Source organism: Carex rostrata, chromosome 19, assembly GCF_964058835.1.
Source record: "Carex rostrata chromosome 19, lpCarRost1.2, whole genome shotgun sequence".
In the NCBI taxonomy this organism is placed as follows: domain Eukaryota; kingdom Viridiplantae; phylum Streptophyta; class Magnoliopsida; order Poales; family Cyperaceae; genus Carex; species Carex rostrata.
In genome coordinates, this window is record NC_135936.1 from 2,199,789 (window position 1) to 2,210,509 (window position 10,721).

The 10,721-nt window shown below is 31.1% G+C and overlaps 1 protein-coding gene across 1 annotated transcript; it reads right to left on the reverse strand.

The window, feature by feature from the left end:
• Positions 1-2,523: 2,523 nt before the first annotated feature.
• Positions 2,524-5,513, reverse strand: LOC144571769 (cytochrome P450 81Q32-like). The gene is made up of 2 exons (XM_078321143.1): positions 4,587-5,513; positions 2,524-3,321 (listed from the first exon to the last, which is right to left on the reverse strand). Exons 1-2 carry the CDS (start codon positions 5,484-5,486, stop codon positions 2,707-2,709), a joined length of 1,515 nt encoding a protein of 504 aa, XP_078177269.1. The 5' UTR covers positions 5,487-5,513; the 3' UTR covers positions 2,524-2,706.
• Positions 5,514-10,721: the final 5,208 nt, after the last annotated feature.

Consider the following 10,721-nt stretch of genomic DNA (forward strand, 5'->3'; position numbering starts at 1 on the left):
TATTTTAGGAAGAATAAGAGTCATGTTCTCATTTCATTGATCCAATCTTCTATAGTAAAAAGGTTGAAATAGTAGACGACCAAGACAAGACAAGAGATTGATTGAATAAGCATAATATTATACCACCTTCTAATTATTAATTTGTCAAACACAAGGTTCTAAATAACATTTATCGTGTTATAGCGTAAAGCCTACAAAAAAAGCTATAGCGAAAGCTATGCTACATAGCGTTTTCTTATTTTTATAAAAATTATATCATATATTTGTACTAAATATCAACATTATCTAAGTCTCATATAACAATAAATAATATCAAATTTATTAAAAAATTATAATATTCATATTGAACCAATACAAAGTCCAAATTGCGACTCAAAATATTCATAGTAATACTAATATCATAAACTATCAATCTTTTTCTATTCAAAATATATTCAGCATCATGACATATCTATTTTTTTTCTATTTAAATTTCAAAATAACCTAGACATCATGACATAATTAACTATTTTAATATATTCAAAATATTCAAACTACTGTATAGTAAGTATCATTTTGCTACTTCAAGAAATATCTTAATATATTCAATCTAAGCCTTTATTTAAAACACATATAAAATGAAAAAAGAAAAAAAAAAATAACAACTCATTTTGCATAGTGCGTTGTAGCTTCCTTATTTTGATTTCGTTTGATGGATCTCTCATTAAATATTTAATAGTTTAATATAAAGCTTAGTACGTCAATTGCAAAAAAAAAAATTACGGTTAAAATCCAATCTGAGCCTTTATTTAAAGCTCATATAAATTGAAAAAAAGAAGAAGCAAATGTTGCATAGCGGGCGCTATTTGTGCTACATGCTATGCGCTATAGCAGACCGCTATTACCGCTATAGCGTTCATAGCTCAAATAACACGTTATTATGCTATAGTTTAGCGTTTAAGGTCCAAAAACATTATAGCGCCATTATAGCGCACTATTTAGAACACTGGTCAAATATAATAATAAATAATACCACTTTTCTATAGCAGTATATAGTAATACCATTTTGGATTGATTATTTTTTGTCGTCACTTCCATTGTTTTTTCCCAATAAAATAGTATTGTTATTTCATTGAGTTTCCTGGTGACACCTGGAGGTGATAATTTCTACTCCCAATAATTTTTACCAGCTATATTTACATGCTTAATTTAATCCATCTTTGCATTTTTTAAACCCTTAGATCATGCAATTATGCCTGACCAATTTTACCTTATTTCACAAATTACCATTTTTACGCTTGTCAAATGCGAATACTTTCGTATAAGACTGCTAATGATTAAGATTTGGCTCAAACTCGACTCGGCTCAATGAGAGAAGCAAAATGATTCGACTCAAACTTGGCTCGCTTTTGAAATAAAAAAACTCGGCATGACTCGGCTCGCGAGGTCTCAAATTTTTACTTATTTGCACTTTCCATTAAGCAAGCATTTGTTATGAACAATCAAACAATTGTTTTGACTTTTGAGAGAGGTTATTATTATTACCAGTCTATGGCTCATTTTTTTTTATACGGAAAGATTTCTTTCAAATTTCAATTTCAAAATCCAAAGTTCAATTTCAAATTTTTTTTATGCGAATAAATTTCAATTTTTTTTTTTAAATTTCAAAGTTTTTTAAAATTTCAAATTGTTTTAAAATTTCAATTTTTTTTCAAATTTCAAATTTTTAAAATTTGAAACAAGGAATCGAGAAGGGATGTTAAAATTCAAGTCAGAGCCAAATTCGAAGGAGCTATCTTGGGATCCACTAGGAACGATTGATGCCGGTCGTTCCTCATTTTCCATGTGCTGGAGGGAGGACAACTTGTGGGCTAAGGAAGCTACCTTCAGTATACTGGCATCTGAGATGCGATATCCAAATTTTTGAAATTTGAAATTTGAAAAAAAAATTGAAATTTGAAAAAACTTTGAAATTTGAAAAAAAAAAAAATTAAAATTAAAATTTGAAAAAAAAAATAAAATTGAACTTTGAATTTTGAAATTGAAATTTAAAATTTATCCGCATAAAAAAAATTCAGCAATAGACTGGTATTAACCACTCAAAAGTCAAAACAATTACTCAATCACTCATAAATCATAACAGATACTTGTTTAATGGAAAGTGCAAATAAGTAAAAATATGAGTCGGCTCGCGAACCGACTCGTGAGCTCGTGAGTTGAGCCGAGTCGAGCCAAGCGTTTACATGAGCTGAGCCGAGTCGAGTTCGGACTTTTTTAAGTTTTGAGTCCAATTTGTTATGAAATATTGAGCCGCTCAACTCATCGATTCACGAGTCGGCTCGACTCATTAGCAGCCCTACTTTCCTAAACACGAACAGAATGTCACTCTATGTACTGAAAGGCAGCAAACTCTTGCATTTCAAGGGCATTAATTTTAAATTGCTCAATAGAAAACGTAAGTATATAGGCTTCACTGGAAAGAAGCTAACCTACATGACAACAACATAAATACACATTAATAATACCATCCTGTAGTTGTAATATATATGCAACACATATATGATAAAATTATTCATAATAATCATTTATCTTACCCAATGATACAGATACCTGCTTATATATAAGAGCAAAGAGCCATTTCTGATTGTTATACATAAGAGGAATCAATCTGATTTTCATTTACAGACAGGGAATGAAATTAGAATTGAAAATTGAAATATCCTTAATTCATAATTCAGATAGAACTTTGATCATGGCTTTGCGCGGGCGATACAGAGCTTCCAGTGGAACGGCCATAGGAAGCGTCAAGCCGGCACCTTCCGTCATATCAACAAGCTTATCTCCGACTCTTTCCCAGTCAAAGCACTGGATCAGGGTCCCTAATACCAGAAACATTTTGCGCATTGCAAGTGCTTCTCCTGGGCACCTTCTCCTGCCCATGCCAAATGGTATCATCCATTTCTCATCAGCATTTCCTTTCTCAAACCTCTCAGGCTTGAACTTTGTGGGTTCGTCCCAGATTTCAGGGCTCCGTTGAATCTGGTAGACATTTACCAGAATCATTGTTCCTGGTGGTATTTCGTAATCGCCGATAGTAACTTCTTTGCTTGATTCATGGGGCAAGAGAAGCGGTCCTATTGGGTAGATCCGCAAGGTCTCATTGAGAATGTGCTGGAGGTAAGGAAGGTTGGTCATGTCAGATTCTTCTATGAGTCTCTCATTCCCGACATGTGCATCAATTTCTGATACTGCCTTCTTGAGTATGTATGGACTGTTAAGTAGATTTGCCATTGCCCATGCTAAGGTAGTGGTTGAGGTTTCAGATCCTCCGAGCAACAAGCTCTGTTGAAGATGGATAATGAACAAATTGAGTACCAAGCACATAAATGAGTAATTTCCAACAGGAGACAATCTATTGCATCATTGTATACTAATTACTAGGTGAGTGGGTACTTTCGGCACTTTAATTGAATGCATTTCGATTTTGGTCAACTTTACTATTTGCATTTTCTTGATAGGTAAATTTTAATGGTCAGCAAACTGACGTTTCTCGTCTAGTGTAATGATTTTGTGGTTTGTGTTGGGGTTTTGGTTATTATCTTTTACACTGTTGAATTGACAAGCTCTATATTGATACTCAAGTTATCTTGGTCTTTGATGCAATGATGCCTGTTCTGGAATTTCGGTTTTTGGATTTTGGCCTGCTTTTTTTGCTTACTGGTAGGGTCTTGCAATTTTTGGGTTGTACATGTGGCCTGTAGTATGATGCAGAACCTTTTTTTTGTCTATTTATTCTTTTCTGTACTCTGTATTTTTATGTTAATGCAATCATAAAAAAATCCTTCATGAGTCATGACTACTATAATTTGAAAAGAAAAAAAAAAAAAAAACTAGTTGCTCAGTTCTGTATAGATTAGTATAATTCGAATGACTTGCCGGATCCTGTCAAGCAATTGGTCAAGTTTGTCAGCTTATTGACATATCTATGTCAGTGTCGCTTAGGGTTGGCTTTTCATTGTGGGTGCAATCATAGTCTCAAGATTTGTGAATTATATCTGAATGATTCGTTTTTTTGGTGATGCCGAACCGAATTATTCGGTTGACCGAACTTTGACCAAATTAAACCGGAAAAATTCATAAATTTTACAATTTTTTTTTCCAAATTTTATGGTTATTCGTGAATTTTTTCTAAATTTTTCTTAGAACATTTTTTTTTTGCTTTTGTAAGACTGAAATCTTTGATCCAGATAATTTTGAATCATTCTCGAATTATACCAAAATTATTTCCGAATTACAAAATTGTAACCTCGCCGAACCTCGTGGAACCTAAATAATTCATTTGTGACTATGGATCCAATCATAGCAATTTCTCTATGCTTCTCTTATATATTTTATTTATTTTTCCTTATTTTATAGGTATCCTTTCCTAATGATTGTGAATCAACTTAAGTATTTTTATGTAAATACTTAATTTAATTAAAGTAATTTGGTAAAATAGCACGTGTTTTCATGTTTATGGAGGACCTGCTCCGAGTGTTCATATGTAAAGGAAAGTGTCGATTATATGGACAATTTCAGAAATTACAGAAAAAAGACTTGGGACTTACTATGCAAACATTTCGGATAACTGAATTACTGTATTTCTCAGGATCATCTTTCTGCAGCTCTAGCATTCTGGCAATCATGGTCTCCCTATTCTCAGCCCCTTCATGCTTATGCTCGTCGATCAACTTCTGTGCCATCATCTCATTCACATCTGTCACCACCCTCATCCTCTTCAAGACCCCTTTCAAATCAAGCATTCTAAAGATGGGCACAAAATCCTCTATATTGGCACCTCCGCTCAGGTCAAACCAACCTTCCACGGCTTCTTTGTACCGCTTCATTTCCTCTAAGTTTTCTACGTTGTCACCACAGAACCGCCTTCCGGCTATCATCATCATGGTCACATTCATCATTAACTCGAAAAGGAAATTCTTCAATTGGAGCTTTCCAAAGCCGCCAGATCTTTCAGTTTGGTTGTAAGACTGAAAGAGCTGACGGGCCATGTCTCGGACCTCCCGGGCCCGGATACCTGAGGTGGCTTGGAGTCTTTGGTTTGAGAGAAGCTCCACTGCTGCAATCTGGCGCACGTTGCGCCAGTATGAACCATAGTTGGCCATGCCAATTAGGTTGGGCAGCATGACAGATGGCAACTGGGGTCGATTTGCAAACGCCACATCGTGTGTTGTGAAGCACTGCTCTGCCAAGGTGTGAGAGGAGATGATCAGAGCTGGACGGGAGCCAAAGCGAAGCAAGGTGGCCGGGCCATAACGATTTGATATGCCGACGAGTGCTTGGTGTAGAGGCGGCTTTAGGAGATGTAGGTGGCCGAGGACCGGCAGTGCGGGCGGGCTTGGTGGGAGTTTCCTCTTGCTGTTTTTATTGATAATAGAGAGGAGGGTTTTGATGACAAAAAGAAAGGCAACAGTGAGAAAAATGGTCTGGAAGGAAAAAATATTCTCCATGGAAAAAGATGTAGACACTTTCTATGACTCTCTGTAATTAGGGGAGTACTAGACGTTTTATAGGCAGCCAAAAGAAGGTTGAATTTGTAATCTATTCAAATATATTAAAAAAAACAAATACTTCCCATGGCAGCGTTGATTTTTTTTTCCATTAAAATGGTTGCATTCACTTCACCTCTTTTTTTTTTAATTAAAATGATTGCATCCACTTCACCTATTTTATTTCTGATGTATTTTACATTATCATGGTTTTTAAGTAGACGTAGACACCTCTATTGTTTAAGTCTTTCTTTGTTTCTTAGCGTTTCGTTTCCAAGTAATACCAGAACCATTTTTTTTTTTTTTTTTTTTTGTTGCTAAACAGTTATGTCAGGGCCTCAGGGGTGGTATCCTTTTTGACTGACTATTCGATCCGTACCTTATTTGATAGGGAGGTGATATTGTAAGGACAATAATTTCAATAATGAGAGCTGAGAGAATATTTTTTATAATAACACCAACTTTGCTCTTCGCTCTTAATATTATATATGGATACTTAATTAATAGATAACTAATAAGGAAATTATCTCAAATATCTTTCATCTTTTTTTGTGTATATATTGAATGGAAACCAATTCTTCCTTGATGGTATATTTGCTATGTCATTTACAACATTTGCATATGCTATTCTATTGTTTGATTCATGATACAATGATATATGAATTGAAACCTAAGGGCATTTATGTTGAAAAAAAAAAGAAAAAAGAAGTTTGAAACCAATCAAATTAAAATTTCATTTAAATTAACAACCTCATTATAAATATTTATAAACTTTGTAATAAATTATAAAATTTATAAATATTAATAATGAGGTCGTTAATTAAAATGAAATTTTAATTTGATTGGTTTCCAACTCTCTCTTTTTTTTGCAACTCAAATGTCCTTAGGTTTCATTTCATATCATCTGTGATTATAATTGATTTGTTCTAATACATCCACTTTTTTACTCTACCAGTAAATAAAAAACCATAGTATCATGATTAATCCTGTAATTTCTTGTTTATGAGTCAAACAATAGAATTGGCTAAGTGAATGCTATAATTTTTTTTAAAAGAGCCATGTACGCGTTATATTATATAACACCAAAGAGCCATTATAGCATTACATATCCAGTATAAAGTTGAGGAATAAAATAGCCTTGAAACAAGTACAACCATCATTTAGAAACTAATATTTAAAACACTAGCCGAAAATGAAACAGATTAAATATATTTGAGATAATTTCCTTATTAGTTGTTAATTTGTTATCCATTAATTATGTATCCATATATAGTATTAAGAGAGAAGGGTAAAGTGGATATTAGTATAAAAATATTCTCTCAGCTCTCATTATTGAAATTATTGCTCTTAAAATAGCACCTCCCTATTTGATAAGGCACGTATAAATAAGGTATTTTTTCATTAGCTAATAAAAAGAATCAGTTAATTTATTGAGTAAGAGTATGAATAAGAGCTATTTTTAACCCGTTACATATAAGATACATATATAAAATTATATATAATATTTTTTATTTATACAAATAACTATTAAAAATTATTATTATTATTATTATTAGATTAATTTATATCACATTTATATAAATTATTTATTTAAAAATTTATAATAATATTAATTTATCAAACTTTTTATATAATTTTTTCATTAATAATTTATGACAAAATTAATTTATAAAGTATTTTATCATTTCATTAATTAATAATTTATATTTTTAATAATGAATTCTTTTTTTTTGTATTTAGTGATTTATTATGTCTTTAATGTATATATTTATTTGTTAAATGTTTCAATTCAATCATATATGCTATTAATTTATTCGTTAATTATCGTTATTAGTTTTGTTATATGATATCTTAAGGGGTAAGAGTAGATTATGAATAAGTTAATATTTATTAGGTAAGAATAGAATACATTGTGATTAATTTTAAGTGGATATGAATAGAAGAATATCTCTATATAATTCGTACGGTATTAATTGACAATCCTAGTTACATGTGGACAGTTTTTATCGAATAGGAAGTGTAGAGGAATTAAAAGGAGATCTATTGTTTGACTTTGCGGAGGGATCGTAAATAACTATAATTTATATTAGGAAGTGGCTAGCTAACAGGTAGATTTTAAGAGTGAAATTTTGGCTCAAAGCAGCGAAAAAGTGAGAGAAACTTTTGAAAATGACCGTTTACTTCTTTAATACTTTATTAATTGTGTATAATCAATTGATATATATTTTTTTCTTTAATTAGCAGCCCATTCTTGTTGCTTTTTTTGGCGGAACAAAAAAAGTTGCTGTGAGAAAACAAATTTCTGCTTTGAGTTGTGCAATATTTTTCTTTTCTTCGACCATGCATTTGTTGTTCAATTCTCAAATCAAAGGTAATTTAATATACTTATCAATTTTATTTTAAAGGGGACATATAACAAATTAAGATCAGTTTATCATCTCAATGTGGATGTAATTTTTATTTTAAGATGCCATATGATATTTTACTTTATTTATTTACATATTATTTTGTTTAATAGATTAATATTGATGAGTCGGCAATTCTATTTGAACAAGAGAGCGTAAAACTTGAATTACTCGGTTTCAAGTATGAAACTCGCGAGGATCTACTCAATGGTGTTAGAGCATTTTATTCGGTTGAAAGTTACACATTATCTATTTGTGGTTCAAAACTGAAAAAATATGTAGTTTTACAATGTAATAGAAGTGGTAAATATTGTGATGCATAGGGTGTGCCTTTCGATGAAAGAGAAAAGACAACAGGACTTGTCGGATCAATTGTCCTTTTAAAATTTAAAATTGTGAAAGCATAAAAAAAACATAAGTAATGCACTAACAATGAAGCGGTGAATAAAAATGAAGATCTTAATATGATATGAGAATAATGTTACTAATATGCTTAACTTAAATTAATTTTCTATTATTTTAAGTTTTTAGTTTTATTATTAGTATAATAATAATGTCTTGATCGGAAACTCTATTTGAATTTTGTGCTACTACGGTATATTTTTTTAAGCTTTTAGTTTTTTTTTATGTTTTTTAAAGTTTTTAGAAACAATTAGTTGTTATTTTTATGCTACTACATTATATGTATAGATTATAACGGTTTAAAAACTGTACGTGGTATGTTGGTGGATCTATTATTAAACTGATATTTAAAATAAAAAATAAAAAAATGAAATGCTAACTCGTTTGGTAGAGAAAGTATAAGGCATGCAGTAGTAAAGATTATTTTTAAAATCAACTTATTTGCTTTATGATCTACATGTATATCTTTCATAACTAATTATATAGTTCACAAAATCATTAGGAAAAAAAAATATTGTACTGTTCAAAATTTTAAATTGTACAGAAACAAAAATAAAAATAGTACTTGTTATATGATGCTGACAAACAACAACTACAGAAAAAACAGAATAAACAAAATTAAACTAATAAATATTTAATAGAAATGAACGGATCGTCATTTTTAGCAAAAATAATGTTTGAATTTTTAACATTAAAATTTAATACAACATTCCAAATTTCATCGTGTATATCTTTAAATTTATTTGAAGAAAATTTCTATTATAGATGTGATACTCCATTAATGCAGTGCTGCTTTATTAATTTTCTTTTTAAATCATGGGCATAATTAGGGGTGTCAATGGTACCTTTTTAGCCGTTTACCCGACCCGTATCGTATTCGATAAGGCGGGTATGGGTAAGATTTTTTTTTTCGTTAGCTTATTGGGTATGGGTATGGGTAAGAAATTTTTTTCATTAAATAAATGGGTAAGGGTATGGGTAATGACTATTTCGTACCCGTTACCCTATAGAGTAATTATAAAATCCAAATATATATTCAATTCAATTTCCAACACATTTAAATGTATATTTAATTCAATTTCTAACCCACTTAAATGTATATTCGTGTTTTTGAATTTTTATTCTTTATAAAAAATAATTTAGTTGGAATTGATTGCACATTTATTTTATTTTTTATTAGAAATGCAATTATATATGTGTTAAAATGAATGAGTTTTTGATGTTTAATTTGTAAAATATAATAAAATTAATTATTATACTAATATTATCCGTTATTCACCCGCTACCGTTTCGTTACCCGATAATATTAATGGGTAAGGGTAGGGTAGGATCAATTTTTAATGGGTATGGGTATGAAAATGTCTCCACCCGTACCGTACCGTACCCATTGACACCCCTAGGCATAATGGTCCAAATAAATAGTTTCTCTCACCTCTTCGCTGCCTCTTAGTCAAAATTTCGCTGTTAAAATCACCCCCCCCCCCCCCCCCCCCCCCCCCACACACACACTAATCCCCCAAATATCAGTCGAATTTATATTATTATGGGCTTTTCAAGGAGAGGTATAATAACGAATTTATTTGAGTAACAATTGAAGGACAAATCCATTGTTTTGGTACTTTAACCCTCATTATTTCATATAAAAAATGAAATAATATCACGTTCAATCTCACTCTTTTATTTTTTTGATGGTTGGCAGCAAAATGCTGCTAACACGATATATTGATAGAAAAAAGTTAATTACAAAAATATGTACAATATATACGTTATGTTATTTACAAATTATGTAACTATATTATGTAACTATATAATATGGAGTTAGGCTAATATGACATTGGTGTTATTTGAAACTAAATAACATCAAATCTTAAACCCTTAGATCTGCTTTAAGATTCGTACAAAATAAAGTGCTTGAACAGTAAAAGCAGATATTATGAATCTTAAAGCAGATCTAAGGGTTTAAGATTTGATGTTATTTAGTTTCAAATAACACCAATATCATATTAGCCTAACTCTATAATATGTACCCCAAGCAGTAATTGTATCGTTATTGCCCTCAAACCCTCCTTCCCACTTTCAATAGCCTACAACCATTTTGCGAGTAGTCTCATTTTGGCAAGTTAGGTCAATGATACCTAAGCCCCCATTTTGTTTTATTGTGCAGACCCTTTCTCAGTTTACCAAACAGTTAATTTCCTTACATGTATATTACCTTTTCTCATATAAAGCTTCTCCTCGTTCTGTTAATATGCTTGATTATCCCTACCGGTATTACCTTTCCTCATATAAAGCTTCTCCTCGTTCTGTTAATATGCTTGATTATCCCTACCGGTATTACCTTTTCTCATATAAAGCTTCTCCTCGTTCTGTTAATATGTTTGATTATCCC